The 19,307-nt window shown below is 53.1% G+C and overlaps 1 protein-coding gene across 1 annotated transcript in view; it reads right to left on the reverse strand.

Annotated features, from left to right (window-relative positions):
* The window catches only part of DYSF (dysferlin), a 300,841-nt gene extending 282,284 nt beyond the window's left edge, over positions 1-18,557 (reverse strand). The window contains exon 1 of the mRNA XM_077816190.1: positions 18,464-18,557. Within this exon, the coding sequence (XP_077672316.1) occupies positions 18,464-18,557 (94 nt within the window). The remainder of the gene's footprint in view (positions 1-18,463) is intronic.
* Positions 18,558-19,307: the final 750 nt, after the last annotated feature.

Raw genomic sequence — 19,307 nt, forward strand, 5'->3', positions numbered from 1 at the left:
CCCCACTCTCTCGACTAGACAAGCGCTGCATGATCATTGGGTGAGAAATTCCTTATTAGACAGGAAAGGAACTAGTTAATACGTGAAAACAACAAGAAGTCCGGTGGCACCTCAAAGACTAACAGATGTATAGGCTCTAGGTTGCGGGATGGGGGCGTCTGTTCTCTGTAACCATGCTTCCAGTCCTTATACTGGCTTCTGTTTGAATCTTTATCTCAAGCTCTGCCAAATAAACTTCTATTTGGTTTTACTATAGACACGACTAAGTACCACATGCTCAGGATGGTGCTGAACTTAGGTGAAACTGATGAATTGGGAACTTTGTTTCCACATGGGCAGCAAATCCGTGCACGCTGCGGGTGTCCAGAGGTCAAGGAACTGGACACCCGAGTGTAACGCAGCGGGCTGTACAGACAGGTTGGTGGGACCTGTGCCCTGGGGCTAGAGCAGGAATCTGGGGGACTAACTATCTCTGCTGTGCCCTAAGTACTCATTTAAGGAGCCGAAAGACTGGGGGATGCAAACTGCCAGCCTGCATGGGGAAGAGCGGGGCTTGCAGAGCTCCAGGAGGACACTTTTCTTGCCAGCAGCTGGTAGTTTGGTGCAAGTTTCCCGCAGTGGGCACAGACAAGCGTCCCTTGTGCTATAAGCAGGCGGTAGCCATTCACCCTCTTTCCCTTGAAGATTCCCAGGGAGCCCCTGCCAGAGTCCTGGTGCTGCAGGCAGGGTGGGGGCTGCAGCCCGGATGCTGGGGTTCTCCCCGAGGAACGGAGACACTGGGAGCCCACGTTCTGCCTGGCACCTCTCCCTGAGCTCTCCAGGCTGCATCCTGCCCTGGCACCAGGGCCCAGGCTTGGCACATCCCAGCGCTTCCTGCCCTGACTGCAGCCCCTCAAGCCTGCCTTCTGCGTAACAGCAACATCTGGAGAATGGAAACTTCTTGCTGGGAACCAAGAGGTTGCTAATAAGCAGAATCCACTGTATAAAATTACAAGGGCGTGGCAGTGTGGCCTAGTGATTCAGGCACAGGGCTGGAACTGAGGAGATCTGGATTCAATTCCTGCCTCTGCCACTGCTATGCTGGGGACCTCAGGCAAGTCACTTCACCTTTCTGTGCCTCAGTTTCCCCACCTGTAAAATGGGAATAATGATCTGCCCTCCTTTGTAAAGTGCTTTGAGATCTATGGATGAACATCAGCGTATACAAGTATTATGATTAATAAATAATGAGCTGTAATCAATACTATATTAAGTCAGCGGTACTCAGATACTCAGACCTCAGTGGTTCAGGAGCCCAGATGTTGCTTCAAAATTTGCCATCGATGAGTTGATGCAGAGAAAAATACATAAATGCTTTGAATTACATTAAAAAATTCAGCAGCCTCACTAGAAGCTGATGCTGCATCACTGACCACCAAGTTCAGCGAATGAGAACTGCATGGGACAAAAAAAGCTCGAGGGTTTAACTCTCGGATCCGTGTCTGCACTGCTCTGTTCTTTCCTCTCATGTTGGCACCATTATCGTAGCCCTGACCTCTCACATCAGTGATCGCAATTCCCGTCTCTTCCAGCTTTTTAAGAAGCACATTTGTCATACCAGGTCCTGTCGTATCATCAATGACGATAAATTCTAGAAAATGCTCTGACAGTCACCATTGCAGGGACATTTTCACTAGGTTCTGTTGTTGTTACAAAACGCACCATTAAAGACATTTGTTCCGTATGGCTGATGTCAGGTGTACAGTCCAGAATAACAGAGGAATATCTTGCTGACTTCCGATCTGCCACAATCTTCTGTTTGACTTTTGTTGCCAGGAACTGTCTGATCTCATTTTGAATTGTTTTTCCAAGGTAGTGGTGCGTGTACGTTTCTTGAGTGGTGACTCAGATGCTCCTGGTGCACAGCACCAAAGTCAGCCATCAGCTCTACTATTTGAAGGAAGTTTCCACTGTCTGGCACATACAGCTGATCTGAAGTGCCACGCAGTGCTAGGTTTTGGGTAGCAAGCATTCTCACCATGGCCATGAGCCTTTTCAGAACATTTGCCAGTAAAGAGCCTCTGATGCTATCTTCTCTTGATGCTGATCCTCTATGGTGACCTTTAACCTTAGTCTCATCTCAAGCTCTTTCCACCGATGGAATGCTCTCTGGTGATTTGCTGCCTTTTCATGGCATGCCAGATTTCTAGCCAGATTTTTCCAGTCCTTTGTTCCTGTAGAATCCAGTGTGGTGGGAACATTAGACTGGAAGAGTTTGCAACAAAAACAGTATGCAGCATTCTGGGTTTTTGAGTACATAAGCCAGGTCTCTCCGCTTTGTCCCCACTGGGGATTTCACGCCAGTAATGGGTTAGATGGAAACTTCTATTTTCATTGGCTTTGGGGAACATGAAGTTTTTCACTTGCTGTGGCCCGTGCAGTACAAGGAAGTCCCTCAGGCTACTGCTCAAGTGGGTCCACAGTCCTGGATCATCTAGACTTAATGAACTAAACTCAGCAGCAGCTGTTTCTTGCGCCTCCACCACCCTCTCCTCTGATCTACACTGTTCTTCAGGACTGTGCATGGCTACATCCATTGAAGATGGAGATACGGATGCTGCAGCAGCTGCCAGGTCACCTGCCCTCTGACTGACTGGAAGATCAGGCATCTCCTCACCATTCACTCCTCCCTGGGGCCGGAAGGCTCACCGTGAACATTTGTGTCTACGTATCTCAGGAGAGCTCCTTCCTGCCTAGATAGAAAAGCTTCCTTTGCTTGCTTGCTTTTTCTGAATGCTGCCCCAGGGGGGCGTTTTCTTCTTTCACTCACGGCTGCTGTTCTGTGCCAGCTAGAGTGGCTCTCAACACTCAGTTGAAGGGGACAAATAAGCAGGCTGGTAGCAGGGCCCGAGCGAGGGAAGAGATCAGAGTCTTAAGGGCCTAACTGGCTCCTACTACTTCAGCTGACGGCCTGTTCTCCTCAAGTGAGTTCCGGGAAGCAGCAGGAAACAGGAAGCTCCCTGAGAAGCTGGGGTTAATCAGTCCAGGCCCTGGGGGTGCTAGAGGGGTACACACATACAATATCAGGGTTGGAAGGGACCTCAGGAGGTCATCTAGTCCAACCCCTGCTCAAAGCAGGACCAATCTCCAATTTTTGCCCCAGATCCCCTAAATGGCCCCCTCAAGGATTGAACTCACAACCCTGGGTTTAGCAGGCCAATGCTCAAACCACCGAGCTATCCCTCCCCCAATAAATATATCAGGGTTGGAAGGGACCTCATGAGGTCATCTAGTCCAACCTCCTGCTCAAAGCAGGACCAATCCCCAATTTTTGCCCCAATCCCTAAATGGCACCCTCAAGGATTGAACTCACAACCTTAGGTTTAGCAGGCCAATGCTCAAACCACTGAGCTATCCCTTCCCCCCATACATAAGAGGCTCCTCCTCCTCTCTCTCCCTGCAGCTCCTGCTGCTTTCTGTGATTCCCTCTCACCTTTTCTCCTGCCTGCCTGTTATGTCTCTTGTGCCCTCCTTCCTCCAGCACAGCACTCCCCCATCTCTGTGCATCTAGAGCAGAGAGGATACATATGCACCAGCAGCAGACACAATTTTCTACACTCTGGGTCCTAGTGGCGCCCCCCTCCACTCCCCAGCCCCCCAGTCTGGCACCTGAGGCCAGGTATGGCCAGCCCTGGAAATATGTTTCCTAATATCCAACCTAGACCTCCCCCACTGCAACTTGAGACCATTGCTCCTTGTTCTATCATCTGCCACCACTGAGAACAGACGAGCTCCATCCTCTTTGGAACCCCCTTTCAGGTCATTGAAGGCTGCTATCAAATCCCCCCTCACTCTTCTGCAGACTAAATAACCCCAGTTCCCTCAGCCTCTCCTCATAAGTCATGTGCCCCAGCCCCCTGATCATTTTCGTTGCCCTCCACTGGACTCTCTCCAATTTGTCCACATCCTTTCTCTAGTGGGGGGCTCAAAACTGGACTCAATACTCCAGATGTGGCCTCACCAGTGCCGAATAGAGGGGAATAATCACTTCCCTCGATCTGCTGGCAATGCTCCTACTAATACAGCCCGATATGCCGTTAGCCTTCTTGGCAACAAGGGCACACTGCTGACTCATATCCAGCTTCTCGTCCACTGTAATCCCCAGGTCCTTTTCTGAAGAACGGCTGCTTAGCCACTCGGTCCCCAGCCTGTAGCGGTGCCTGGGATTCTTCCGTCCTCAGTGCAGGACTCTGCACTTGTCCTTGTTGAACCCCATCCGATTTCTTTTGGCCCAATCCTCCAATTTGTCTAGGTCACTCTGGACCCTGTCCCTCCAGCGTATCTACCTCTCCCCCTAGCTTAGTGTCATCTGCAAACTTGCTGAGGGTGCAATCCACCCCATCGTCCACATCCGGAAGCTTCTAGAATTCAGGGTGGTAGTTTTGGGTCTGCTCCAAGAGGTTCTCTGTGGCTGGGGTCAGACTCCAGGAGGGCGAGCAGCCAGGGCAGCTGCTTTGCAGGGGATAAGCTGGGAGAAGCTGAGCCCAGGATAAGCTGGGAGAAGCTGAGCCCAGGGGCAGGAAGCAGGCTGGTGTCCCTAACTCTGAAGGATTTTGCAGCAGGTTAGTGATATTGTTATCCTCTAACAGGGAAGCCTGGGCAATGCTAATTATATCATGGGAAATTGGGAGGGGAAAATAACTTCTAGTTTAATTGAATGCTTTGAATGTGGTTTTGATTTTAGCCAATCTGTTCTAGTTATATTGTCTGAACTAGTCCGAGCCACCAGGTGTTCTTTAACTGTAGTAATGGGGAACGAACCATTTCTAGTTTGCTATTTTCAGTTTTGTATTTTCTTGTAACAGGGTTTTCTTTAAATCTAGACACGTAACAGGGTGGTTGGTTAATCAGTTCGCTGACTGGCTGGCAGTGATTTCAGCACAGGAAGAGTCTGCCTGGATCCAGCTGAAGATCCCTACAAGCAAGTGGAGGGAGGATGTTGTTTTAGACTCAGCAGATTGTCTAGATTTGGTGATCAGAGACTCTAAGTGAGATTTAGGTGAATTAATCCTAAACTTTTGGGAACTTTCAGTTTCTTCCCATTGTGTTTCTGTTCAGATTTTAATTTGTTTTCTTTATTTATATTTATGTATAACTGTGAAGGTAATGTCTGTGGATTATAAAATAGCCATGTCATGCTGTAAAAATTAGATTTTTATTTGTTTCTTTATCATAAGATTTTATAAAAGTTATTTAATTAAATTCATTTAAATTATTAATTTATTAAGTCCTTTTAGGACTTGACTGTGGGCAGATTGACCCTGTGCAATCCTTGCTAAAAATCCCTAGAGACCAAACTCTGGGTCTCCAGCTACTTTCTAGGTGAGTTGGGGGTTTCTTTAAGGCACTGGAGATGGGAAATGAAGTGAACTCCAGCCCACCCAAAGGTTACACAAACATTGCAGCACTAAGCCCTGGGATAAGAACCAGAAAGTGAAACTAACGTATTGACATGCTCTTCCCTCCCTTGCAGGCACTGGTGCTGGGGGCTCCAGGGTAAGGCAGTGTAGATACTCTTACACCACTTAGGATCCATCTTTTCCAGTAGTTCTCAAACTTTTGTACTGGTGTGACCCTTTTCACATAGCAAGCCTCTGAGTGTGACCCCCCCCCCCTTATAAATTAAAAACACTTTTTTATATATTTAACACATTATAAATCTGGAGGCAAAGCAGGGCTTGGGGTGGAGGCTGACAGCTCACAACCCCCCATGTAATAACCTTGTGACCCCCTGAGGGGTCCTGATCTATACTGTGATCACGGGGCGTGTGGACATACCCCAGTTACCTGAGCTAGCTAGATTTAAAGCTAGCAGAGCAGCAAAGCCATCACAAGTCAACTATCCAGCGTTCCTGGAAGGCTTGTACAGCCCATGCTGAAGCCTACGCTGGGCAGTTTCACTACTCTGGGACCCGAGCTGGATTTCAATCAGAGACGTCCCCTCAAACTGCATGCACACCCTGCGATTGCTGTAGAGGTGACGAGCACACCCTGCGATTGCTGTAGAGGTGACGAGCACACCCTGCGATTGCTGTAGAGGTGACGAGCACACCCTGCGATTGCTGTAGAGGTGACGAGCACACCCTGCGATTGCTGTAGAGGTGACGAGCACACCCTGTGATTGCTGTAGAGGTGACGAGCACACCCTGCGATTGCTGTAGAGGTGACGAGCACACCCTGCGATTGCTGTAGAGGTGACGAGCACACCCTGCGATTGCTGTAGAGGTGACGAGCACACCCTGCGATTGCTGTAGAGGTGATGAGCACACCCTGCGATTGCTGTAGAGGTGACGAGCACACCCTGTGATTGCTGTAGAGGTGACGAGCACACCCTGTGATTGCTGTAGAGGTGACGAGCACACCCTGTGATTGCTGTAGAGGTGACGAGCACACCCTGTGATTGCTGTAGAGGTGACGAGCACACCCTGCGATTGCTGTAGAGGTGACGAGCACACCCTGCGATTGCTGTAGAGGTGATGAGCACACCCTGCGATTGCTGTAGAGGTGACGAGCACACCCTGCGATTGCTGTAGAGGTGACGAGCACACCCTGCGATTGCTGTAGAGGTGACGAGCACACCCTGCGATTGCTGTAGAGGTGACGAGCACACCCTGCGATTGCTGTAGAGGTGATGAGCACACCCTGCGATTGCTGTAGAGGTGATGAGCACACCCTGCGATTGCTGTAGAGGTGACGAGCACACCCTGCGATTGCTGTAGAGGTGACGAGCACACCCTGCGATTGCTGTAGAGGTGACGAGCACACCCTGCGATTGCTGTAGAGGTGACGAGCACACCCTGCGATTGCTGTAGAGGTGACGAGCACACCCTGCGATTGCTGTAGAGGTGACGAGCACACCCTGCGATTGCTGTAGAGGTGACGAGCACACCCTGCGATTGCTGTAGAGGTGACGAGCACACCCTGCGATTGCTGTAGAGGTGACGAGCACACCCTGCGATTGCTGTAGAGGTGACGAGCACACCCTGCGATTGCTGTAGAGGTGACGAGCACACCCTGCGATTGCTGTAGAGGTGACGAGCACACCCTGCGATTGCTGTAGAGGTGACGAGCACACCCTGCGATTGCTGTAGAGGTGACGAGCACACCCTGCGATTGCTGTAGAGGTGACGAGCACACCCTGCGATTGCTGTAGAGGTGACGAGCACACCCTGCGATTGCTGTAGAGGTGACGAGCACACCCTGCGATTGCTGTAGAGGTGACGAGCACACCCTGCGATTGCTGTAGAGGTGACGAGCACACCCTGCGATTGCTGTAGAGGTGACGAGCACACCCTGCGATTGCTGTAGAGGTGACGAGCACACCCTGCGATTGCTGTAGAGGTGACGAGCACACCCTGCGATTGCTGTAGAGGTGACGAGCACACCCTGCGATTGCTGTAGAGGTGACGAGCACACCCTGCGATTGCTGTAGAGGTGACGAGCACACCCTGCGATTGCTGTAGAGGTGACGAGCACACCCTGCGATTGCTGTAGAGGTGACGAGCACACCCTGCGATTGCTGTAGAGGTGACGAGCACACCCTGCGATTGCTGTAGAGGTGACGAGCACACCCTGCGATTGCTGTAGAGGTGACGAGCACACCCTGCGATTGCTGTAGAGGTGACGAGCACACCCTGCGATTGCTGTAGAGGTGACGAGCACACCCTGCGATTGCTGTAGAGGTGACGAGCACACCCTGCGATTGCTGTAGAGGTGACGAGCACACCCTGCGATTGCTGTAGAGGTGATGAGCACACCCTGTGATTGCTGTAGAGGTGATGAGCACACCCTGTGATTGCTGTAGAGGTGATGAGCACACCCTGTGATTGCTGTAGAGGTGATGAGCACACCCTGTGATTGCTGTAGAGGTGATGAGCACACCCTTACAGAGCCCCTGCCCCGGGGCAGCGTTAGGGTTCTTGGTAGGCCGAGGGGCAGGATTAGGGTTACTGCTATGTGGAAAAAGAAAAGGAGGACTTGTGGCACCTTAGAGACTAATACATTTATTTGGGCATAAGCTTTCGTGAGCTACAGCTCACTTCATCGGATGCATTCAGTGGAAAATACAGTGGGGAGATTTATATACACAGAGAACAGGAAACAACGGGTGTTACCATACACTCTGTAACGAGAGTGATCAGGTAAGGTGAGCTATTACCAGCAGGAGAGCTGGGAGGAGGGGAAGGGGGGGGGGCGGGGACGACACACGATGTGCAGGTGAACCTCTGATAGTGTGGCTGATGTGATTAGGCCCTATGATGGTGTCCCCTGAATAGATATGTGGACACAGTTGGCAACAGGCTTTGTTGCAAGGACGGTCACATAAACACCACCTATACCGGAAACCTACTGACCGCTATTCCTACCTACATGCCTCCAGCTTTCATTCAGACCACAGCACACGATCCATTGTCTACAGCCAAGCTCTATGATACAACCGCATTTCTCCAACCCCTCAGACACCTACAAGATCTCTATCAAGCATTCTTACGACTACAATACCCACCTGCTGAAGTGAAGAAACAGATTGACAGAGCCGGAAGAGTATCCAGAAGTCACCTACTACAGGACAGGCCCAACAAAGAAAACAACAGAACACCACTAGCCGTCACCTTCAGCCCCCAACTAAAACCTCTCCAATGCATCATCAAGGATCTACAACCTATCCTGAAGGACGACCCATCACTCTCACAGATTTTGGGAGACAGGCCAGTCCTTGCATACAGACAGCCCCCCAACCTGAAGCAAATACTCACCAGCAACCACACAACAGAACCACTAACCCAGGAACCTATCCTTGCAACAAAGCCCGTTGCCAACTGTGCCCACATATCTATTCAGGGGACACCATCACAGGGCCTAATGACATCAGCCACACTATCAGAGACTCGTTCACCTGCACATCTACCAATGTGATATATGCCATCATGTGCCAACAATGCCCCTCTGCCATGTACATTGGTCAAACTGGACAGTCTCTACGTAAAAGAATAAATGGACACAAAATCAGACGTCAAGAATTATAACATTCAAAAACCAGTTGGAGAACACTTCAATCTCTCTGGTCACGCGATTACAGACCTAAAAGTGGCAATTCTTCAACAAAAAGACTTCAAAAACAGACTCCAAAGAGAGACTGTTGAATTGGAATTAATTTGCAAACTGGATACAATTAACTTAGGCTTGAATAGAGACTGGGAGTGGATGGGTCATTACACAAAGTAAAACTATTTCCCCATGTTTATCCTCCCCCCAACCCCCCACTGTTCCTCTGAGGTTCTTGTCAACTGCTGGAAATGGCCCACCTTGATTATCACTACAAAAGGTCCGTCTCTGTCCCCCCCCCACTCTCCTGCTGGTAATAGCTCACCTTACCTGATCACTCTGGTTACAGTGTGTATGGTAACACCCATTGTTTCCTGTTCTCTGTGTATATAAATCTCCCCACTGTATTTTCCACTGCATGCATCCGATGAAGTGAGCTGTAGCTCACGAAAGCTCATGCTCAAATAAATTGGTTAGTCTCTAAGGTGCCACAAGTCCTCCTTTTCTTTTTGAGAATACAGACTAACACAGCTGCTACTCTGAAACCTGCTATGTGGAAGGCAAGGGTGCAGGTTAGGGGTCACTTGATTTCCCCAGGAGGAAGAGCTGGCTGCTTTCCAGTCCTGTCATGCGGCAGGAGAGGAGCAGCCTAGAAACAGGAGCGTGATTCTTAATCAAAGCGCAGCCCTTTGAGCAACCGCCCAAGGTGTCGGTGGCAGAGCTGGGAATCCAGCCCTCCCTCTGGGAAAAAACTGCTCATTGCAGCTGCCGAGCAAACTGCGCTCCTCCTCTGAGGGCCTAGCTCAGCCGCTGAGCTTCTGCCATCGTACGCACCAAGCCAAGAGCCTCCGTCTCGCCGGCACACAACCTCCACATTCCGTTCCAAAAAAGATGTTACCTTCCCCGGCCAGGCAGGATAGAAACACACGGGATGCAGATTGCAGACTGATGGCTAATCAATCACTGGCATCAAGTAACTGGAACAGGGATGTTCAGGGGGAAGGTAGCCCCTGGGGTATTTACGCAATCAGCCCCCGCTCCCTGCACGCCCAGCTGCTGCCTCTCGGCATCAATTCCCCCTCCAGCAGCTGCCACCATCCCAGCCTCTAACCTTAGGACTGGGGGGCAGAAATGGGGGCCCTTTGGAGCTTCCTTGTCTGGCCAGAGGAGGGCGCTGTCGAGAGACGGTGAGCCCTTCCCCTCTCTGCGAGTGCTCTCCAGAGCTGGCCCCGGCTTTGGAAGGTAACTAGGTGGATGCTGCTGGAATTGCAGGCTTGTGCCGAAGAGTCTGGAGATTTTCTTCAGTAACCCCTTCTTGCCAACCCCACAGCTTAGCTCAGGGAAGCCCTGGGTTTATCGCGGAGGGCCAGATTCTGCCAGCTGGCTCTCAGGCTTGGCTCAGCCGTCACTCTTGCCTCTGGGGCCCCGCCAGTCCTGGGCAAGTCCACTGCTCCCCACAGGAGTTGGGCTCACTCCCTGGGTTCTCTCTCGATCCAGTTACCTCCCGTCCCTGGCGCTGCTCCCCAGAGCCAACTGCAAGATCCTGACGGTGACCAGACACCCAGAGCAGTATCTGTGTGCCCTAAAAGGGGAGGGAAGGCTGGTCACTTCCCCAGGCTGGGCTCTCCTGACTGCTGGGCCTCTTCTCTTGGGCAAGTTTCCCTCTGCTCTGTGGCCAGCTTCACCTTTTGAAGCTCCCCTTCTCCAGACCCAGCACACGCTGCAGGAGCACACCGAATTGGCACTGCCTGATGTTAGGCTAGCTGGCAGTGGGACAGGAGCGTGTCCCATCACACCCTCATGTACATGGCAGCTGCCGGCTGAAGCCACCCACATGCTACAGATCCACAGGCAGTATGTTTATGTTATCCCTTTCTGAGCCAATCCAATTTTCAGGGTGTTGGGGCTGTTTTCATTGGAAGATTTGATGATGGAATCAGGTCTGTTCTTTAGTGCAATACTGTTTATTTGCAAAAGAATCTATGAAGTCCTTTTTCTCTGAATACAGAAGGAATCAGAAAACAGGAGATTGATTCACAGTTACAGGCCTCTTCCAGCCAGCACTTTGCCCAAAAGCTCTCTCTTTTAGCTTTTTTTCCCTCGGTGTCATGCTATCATGGCTTCCCTGTGGATTCTTTGCTCCTTCCTTCTCTCTGTTTCTCTGCTGATTCTCTCACACAGAGACACACAGCTCCACCAGTCAATGCCCCAGCCCCTGCATTTGCTATATCAGTCTCCATTCTCTGCTTCTACTCAAGCATTTCCATGTGCCCAAGCTTAGGGTGGAGGCTGCTATGGTTTGAGCTAGCTGGTTCCCTTAATGAGCTTGACTGGTTCTTACATGTATCCTGAATGAAGGTTTGCAGTAAGGCCCACCAACTTCACTCCAGCTTTTCCCAGCCTTCCCTCACTAGCATAACCACACATGCCCCAGAGTCATCAGCGGGGCTCGAAGATGCAACCTTCAGCACAAGCCTCTGGCAGTTGAGCTGAAGCAGCAGTTCCCGAGGTGTGGGTAAGCAGCAGGCTCTTCTCTCTGCAGAGCAGCTACAAGAGAGAGACATGAGCACCCATGCTCCATCAGCCCCCTTGACCCCACAGTTCCTTGGTATTTAATTCAATGGTTTAAGGGCAGCTCCCTCCTGTTTTTCTTCTGCCTCCGTCCCTCTTATATCTGCAGCCCAGGCCCTGTTAAAAAAAGCTGATGATAGTGTTTCACCTCCTCCAGCACCACCATCACCAGAGGACCTCAAAGCACTTTACTGGTTTATCGTCAGTGCTCCTCTGAGAGGAAAGGAAGAGTTATTGCCCCCTGTTACAGATGGGCAAACTGAGGCACAGTGCGAGGCCGTGACTTGCTCAAACCAAGTGAGTAAGTCTACAGTTGACCCCAGTAAAGATCCCCGCTGCCCCCCAATCCTATGCCTTAACCTCAACACCATCCTTCCCCACCAAGGTGCATTACCTTGCTAACAGCAGCTGTACTAGATTCTACACTGAGACAGTGTCTCATCTCAAGCACACTGGCGTAAATCTGCAGCATCCCCCTGCCCCTGACTTCAGTGAGACAAGCTGTGAGGTATGGCGCTGCAGAACCTAATGAAGAGGCCTTTTCCTGTGATCTGCAGAACCAGCTCTTCTCCTGCTTCAGCACCTTCCAAAGCAAGTCACTAGGTGCCCTCCCCTGCTTGGCGATTTTCAGATGGGCTCTGTTAGTGGTGGTTGCTTCATTTAATCTGAAAGTAACATCCCAAAGACTGAAGATACAGGTCCATACCTCTTATGGCCAGCACTCTGCCCAAAAGCTCTGTACGCCGCGGGGCAGGCAGGGGGATAGCTCTGGGCGGAGTTGTGCAGGCTTTTGTTGACAAGAACAAGAAGCTTGAACTGGTTGCGGAAGATCAATGATTTTGGGGGTCATCATGCCCAACACCTCTGGGGTGGGACACCACAGCTGTTTAACAGTACACAGGGACACTGTGCAACAGTTTAGGACGGGAAATGAAGAGGAGTATTTTGTTCTGCCGAGGAGGAACGTGTGTAAAAATAATATGGAACGAACCAGATTTCGGTTCATTTCTGGTCACGCCACTCGCAAAACTTGCCATGAGGGTTCTTTAATGACCACAGATGGTCAGGATCCCAGGGAGACTCCAGCCTGAATCCGCAGCATAAACGTGTTTTCCTTTAAAGCAGGGGTCTCAAACACACAGCCCGCAGAGTTATTTGCTGCGGTCCGCCGAGCTCCCCGCACCCCCACCCCAAGTTACTTCCTGCGACCACCAAGCTCCCCTCCCCCGCTACCCCTCGTCCCCCAAACGTGCCGTGTCCCCGCTCCTCTGCCTACCTCCAGGTGCTTTCCATCGCCAAACAGCTGTTTGGTGGTGCTTAGCGCTTTCCAGGAGGGAGGGGAAGGAGCGGGGAGCTGCGCGGTCAGGGGAGGAGGCGGAGAAGAGGCGGGGATTTGGGGAAGGGGTTGGAATTAGGGACAGGGAGGGGGCGGAGTCGGGGGACTTTGGGGAGGGGTTGGAACGGGGGCGGGGAAGGGGTGGGGCCTCATGGAAGGGGTGGAGTGGGGGTGGGGGCAGCAGGTGGGGTGGACCCGCTATACTAGTCCTCATGTGGCCCTCGTGGTGATTTGAGTTTGAGACCCCTGCTTTAAAGCACCTGGGCTACAGCACAGACGCTGCCTTACCGGAAACTCCGCAGGTACGCTGCTTCCCTCACACCTCCACCATCCAATCAATCTTCTTTGACGGGTACGTGGCTAGTTAATGCCAGGACTTCACCACCCCGCTGGATCAGGAATAACTCAGCCCAGGGCAGGACATAAGGGGCACCTATGACATAGCAGAGCAAGCCTGGTGCTGGTAAATCAGGACTCCTGGGGCCTATCCTTACCCCTGCCACCAACATGCTGCTTTGCTTTGGGCAAGTCATTTAACTGCTCCGTGCCTCCGTTTCCCTTTCTGCAAAATGTTTGCCCACATTTGTAAAGTACTTAGAGATCGACAGATTCATGGGTGTTAATGAACCATAGCCCAGGCCAAAGACCCTCATCCAGGGATTCCTGCAAAAAAGTTCACTAACTCTTAATTGAACTGCAGCTTATTTTTTAGAGACATCCAGTCTTGGATCTAAAGGCTTGAAGTGATTCATAGATTCATAGATATTTAGGTCAGAAGGGACCATGGAGGAGAGGTGCCGAGAAGGGCTACTCGGAGGCTCAGGGGAATGGAAAGACCCTGCCTTACCAGCAGAGCCTAAGAGCTTGGCTTGTTTAGCCTGGCAAAATGCAGAGGGGTGGAGAGTTAGATGGGCCCATGGTGCCCGTGCTCCAGGAATATTCAGGGCTCCACCAATGTTCGGGGCCAGGTCTCTCCCCTGGCCCCACCTGACACCCCCATGCGCCTCCTGGCCCCACCGGCCGCCCCCAGGCAATTTAAAAGGGCCCGGGGGCCCCCAGCCACTGCTACTGGCAAAGCAGCGGAGCTAAGGTGGGCTTCCCGCCCGGCCTCGCTCTGCACCGCTCCCGGAAGCAGCTGGCACATCCTTGAGGCCCCGGGGGGGGCGGGGAGGGGGGGTTCATGTCTCTGCAAGCTGCCCCCGCCCAGAGCACCAACTCCACAGCTCCCATTGGCCGCCGTGAACTGTGACCAATGGGAGCTGTGGGGGCGGTGCCTGCGGGCAGCGGCGCACAGAAACCTCCCGGCCCTTCCCGCCTAGGAGCTGCTGCCACAGGGATGTGCCGGTTGCTTTCGGGAGCCACCTGAAGTAAGCTCCGCCTGGTCGGAGCCTGCACCCCTCACCCCTCCTGCACCCCACCCCCCTGCCCCAGCCTAGAGCCCGCACCCAGCACCCAAACTGCCTCCCAGAGCCCGACTCCGCACCCCCTCCTGCACCCAAATTCCCTCCCAGAGCCCATCCCCTCACCCCTTCTGCACCCCAACCCCCTGCCCCAGCCCACACCCAAACTGCCTCCCAGAGCCTGCACCCGGCACCCCCTCCTGCACCCCAATCCCCTCCCCCAGCCCAAAGTCAGCACCCCGCACCCAAACTCCCTCCCAGAGCCCACACCCCTCACGCACTCCTCACCCCCTGCCCAGAGCCCACACCCTGCATCCAAACTCCCTCCCAGAGCCTGCACCCGGCACCCCCTCCTGCACCCCAACCCCCCTGCCCCAGCCCAGAGCCCACACCCCTCCCGCACTCAAATACCCTCCCAGAGCCTTCGACAGGTGTGTGGGAGGGGGCAGGATTTGGACCCATTCTGGGCACCACCAAAAATTATACAAATTTTTTTTACAAATTTATACAAACTGCCGCCCCTGAAAATGCAGAGTGAGAAGGAATCGGATTGCTCTCTGCAAATACTTCAGGGAGGGAGAAGAGCTGCCAAAGCTAGAAGACCATGTTGGAAAAAGAACAAGCGGCCAGGAGTAAACTTCGGCTGGAAATTAGGTTTCTAACTCTCAGAGGAGGGAGGTTCCAGGACAGCTTCCCACTGCACTGGGGCAAACCACCGAACTAGTTTGAAGATGGAGCGTGAGAAGTTTATGAACCGAATGATAAGAGGGGGTTGCCTCTGAGAGCAGGGGACTGGATGCTATGACCCAGGAGGGCCTTCCAGTCCCGTGCAGAATCCACCATGGCGCTAGGTACCTTCCATGGTTGATTACCCCCCAGCCTTGTTTCCAGTCTGAGTTTGAAAAGCATGATCATCACCAAGACTCCACCAACCCCCTGGTGCATGCAGCCTTTAGCCCTAGTGATGGCGTTTCTGGGTGCTAGTCAGTTTGTGCAAAGGGGAAAAGGAAAAGGAAAAGCCTTTCGCGTGAGGCACAAAAACAATAGCAGTGACTCAAATGCCAAAGGCCTCCCAAAAGGTTTGCCTGATGGTTTTTCTTCCCCTCCTTCCGTCTGTTCGTCACACACAGCGTTCACTATGACTATATATGGTCACTGTAATTCCAAGCAGATTCACAGAATCCGAATGCATGTAAATCCCAGCGCTGCGATCCAGGCTTGTGAACCTGGTAGCCAGGCTTAGGGGTGGGCCAAAATTTAGGTTTTGTTGTTGTTTTAAAGAATTTTACAAAGATACTTTAATGGGCTGTTTGTTTTGCTTTTCAGAGGAAACCTGGCTTGGGGAGGGAGTGAATTGACACGTTCCCCTCTGATGTTTGCAAACCAAGACCCTGGCCCTGCAAGCCACATGCTTAACTTTTATGCACTTCAAGGCATCCCACTGAGTTCAGTGGAACTACTCACCAGTCATAAAGATCAACAAGTGTGAGTCTTTGCCAGACTATGGCTCAAGACCTCACACCTGAAGCTGCTCTGCCTACATACATGAGCCCAGGATGGGGGCCCAATACATTGCCGCCTTGGGCCAGTGCCCAAGCATACCTCTCAGCCTCGCGAGGACCTGCCTGAGCCCCAAAAGGAGAGACACACAGAAGTTACTCATTCAGGAAACTGAAATTGCTGTAGGATCTTTCCTTGAGCATAAATAACCGGCCCCCATTCAGGAAAACCTCCCTGTTCAGCAGGGCATTTAAGCGGGTGCTTAACTTTATACATGTGCTTAAGCCTCAGAGACGTCAAGCTCACTGCTCACATGCTTTCCTGAATCAGGATCTTTGCCTGTGTCTCAGTTTCATGCTTCCTTATTGCTGATGGAAGTTATTGCCACCATGAAAAGCGAAGTGGCACCAAATCTGCATGGAAGGCAGGTACGTTTGGGACTGATTGCAGAGACATTTGAGAGGTAGGCGCATGAGAGTCCCCAAGGGAAACTGACTAGAAACGAACGTGAAACTGACCACATTCTTTCAAGTGTGAAGTCCAGAGACATGCCAAAGAGCAAAACAGGATAAATAATGAAAAGGTGGTTCCTAAAATTCTGCCTGTTTTAACCCAAATTTGAGTCCTAATCCTGCAAAGAGATCTGCCTCTGCAGATCCAGTAACAGCCCGGGGGACCTGTTTGCTCCCCACACCCAATGGGTTTTTGATCTTTAAAAACAAAATTAAATGTTGCCCCTTTAAATATATTTCAAAAATAAAGACCCATCTACACTTTATTTAGGGACTCAGATATTAGGGCACTGGAGACCACAGACAGCAGTGGGAACAAAGACATACCTACATATACACAGCCATGCCATATTTACCTGTATGGCATGCAAAAATCCACTGGGACCTTTTATTACCGACCAGGGTTCCTAACTCCGTCTCTCCATTTCTACCATGACCTTAGCAGTAGTACCGAGTACCATGTACAAGAATGCAGAAAGTAGCCTGTAAAGCAGAATTCATGCCCGATCCTCAGCTGTCTAATTAGGAAGGTCTTGTGCCAGATCCTCAGCTGGTCTAAATCACCAGAGCTCTGCTAATTTCAATGAAGGTGATCTACAGCAGTGGCAGACCTGGCCCATAACTTTTCCCTTTGATGTTTATTCTGCGGGGGGAGGGGGGGCTGTATTTGTGGCAGCCCTTCACCTGGGTTGATGAAGACGGCATCACCTCATCAGTGCCCTGAGCTTTTAGTAAAGTGACCATTTAACAACATAACCTGGGAAACTCTTCATCCTCCCCCACCGATACAGGGAAAACCTTTCCCCCCACACCCTGCCTACTAGCAAAAACTGCCCCGAGTTAGTAACACACTTGATTCACGTAGGAAAAAGGCTTTTCTATAAACCTCCCCTCACCCACCGGCTAGCAACAGTTCAGGTAGATCGGCTTCTGGAATTGTAAACCCCCAGCCCGAGTAAAACCACAAGCTGCAGCTCGCATGCAACAAAACCCATGACTAGTGAAATCCTACTAGTTCATCAGCACATTGTGCGTATCCTGCCTGTACAGCCCCTTGCGTCTCCTAGACTGGAAGCCCTCCAGATTCTGTCCCTTTAGCCCAGATCCATGTTGATGAACCCTTGTGCCCATGCAGACTGCAGCTGAAGTCCATGGAGCTCTATGTGGGCACAAGGGGTCACCCATGAGACTCTGGCAGCATGACCTAGTGGATAGAGAACTAGGGGGCGAGGAGACCTGGGTTCTATTCCCGGCTCCTCTACCAGCCTGCTGGGTGACCTTGGGCAAGCCACTTTACCTGTCTGTGCCTCAGTTTTCCCATCTGTAAAATGGGGGTCAGGATACTGACCTCCTTTGTAAAACACTTTGAGCTCTCCTGACGCTAAGAGCTAGGTCTTATTATTACTTGTTGATTCAGTGCCCTGCACAATGGAGCTCCGGTCCCGCCTGGGGGCTAGGGGCATTCCAATAATAATCAGGGTTTTATCCAGGCTCACTGCCTGGGTATTGGAGCACTGCAGGGCCTAGACGCACACCAGACAGGAGCAGCCGGGCTGACAAATTTAAGATAAACCGACTTCAAAACATGAAAAGGTGCTGGGAGCCGAGGTGCCAAGGCAAGGAACGACAGGAAAACCCAGGGCAGGTGTCTCCAGCAGCGTCTCTCTGTCTGGATTCACACCCAGGATAGAGCATCTACACTGGGGGGGCTGCATGGAAACATCGGGGAGCAGGGGAGTAGAAACAGGAATCCCCTCCACAGAGACCGGTGCCTATCCGGAGTCGATCCGTCGGCTGCAGCCAGGGCCCCCGGACTCACACCGGCGCCCCCCGGGATCAGACCCGTCTCCTTGCCAGCGCCCCGGGGGGGGCTCATCTCTGCTCAGGGCTGCTGCAACTTAACAAGAGCCTGCACCCAGGGAGACCAACAGCAGGGGAGGGGGGTGTTCCCCGCTGCCCCCCCCCCATAAAACCCCTCCCCTGTAAGAGCGGCCATGGGGGTCGGGTGCCCTGTCCCCCCCCGCGCCCCGTGTAGCGGCGGGGACCCGGCACCCCCTCACCTCGGAAAGTCAGGCTGGCCACCGGGTCGCTCTGCTTGTCCCGCTTCTCCAGGTTGGGGAGGCTGGAGGCTCCGTGCAGCCGGCAGCGCAGCATGGCTCCGCCGGCCGGGGGCGCAGGACGGGGAGACCGAGCGCCGCGGCGGGGCGGCAGCGAGTGGGGCGCGGGACGAGCGGCTGCGGCGCCGGCCCCTGGAGCGCCTCGGCGCGGCCGGCCGGGAGGCTGCGGGCAGCCGGTCCCGCCAGCATCCGCACCGCCGGCGCGGGGCGCACGCAGCCGCTTGGGCCAGCAGGGGGCGCCGCTGAGAGCCGTGGGCGGGGCCTGGGAGCGGGGCTCAGCAGCACCTGCTGCCGGCCACGGACCAGCCCGGGGGCGACTTCCCTGCCTCCCCGGCTAGCAACCGGCCCGCGGCTACCTCCCTGGCTAGCAACCGGCCCGCGGCTACCTCCCCGGCTAGCGACCGGTCCGGCCGGCCCGCGGCTACTTCCCTGCCTCCCCGGCTAGCGACCGGCCCGCGGCTACCTCCCTGGCTAGCAACCGGCCCACGGCTACCTCCCCGGCTAGCGACCGGTCCGGCCAGCCCGCGGCTACTTCCCTGCCTCCCCGGCTAGCAACCGCTCTGGCTGGCTAGTGGCTACCTCCCCGCCTCCTCGGCTAGCAACCGGCCCGCGGCTACCTCCCCGGCTAGCGACCGGTCCGGCCGGCCCGCGGCTACTTCCCTGCCTCCCCGGCTAGCAACCGGCCCGCGGCTACCTCCCCGGCTAGCAACCGGTCCGGCCGGCCCGCGGCTACTTCCCTGCCTCCCCGGCTAGCAACCGCTCTGGCTGGCTAGTGGCTACCTCCCCG

Source organism: Eretmochelys imbricata, chromosome 4 (genome assembly GCF_965152235.1).
Source record: "Eretmochelys imbricata isolate rEreImb1 chromosome 4, rEreImb1.hap1, whole genome shotgun sequence".
In the NCBI taxonomy this organism is placed as follows: domain Eukaryota; kingdom Metazoa; phylum Chordata; order Testudines; family Cheloniidae; genus Eretmochelys; species Eretmochelys imbricata.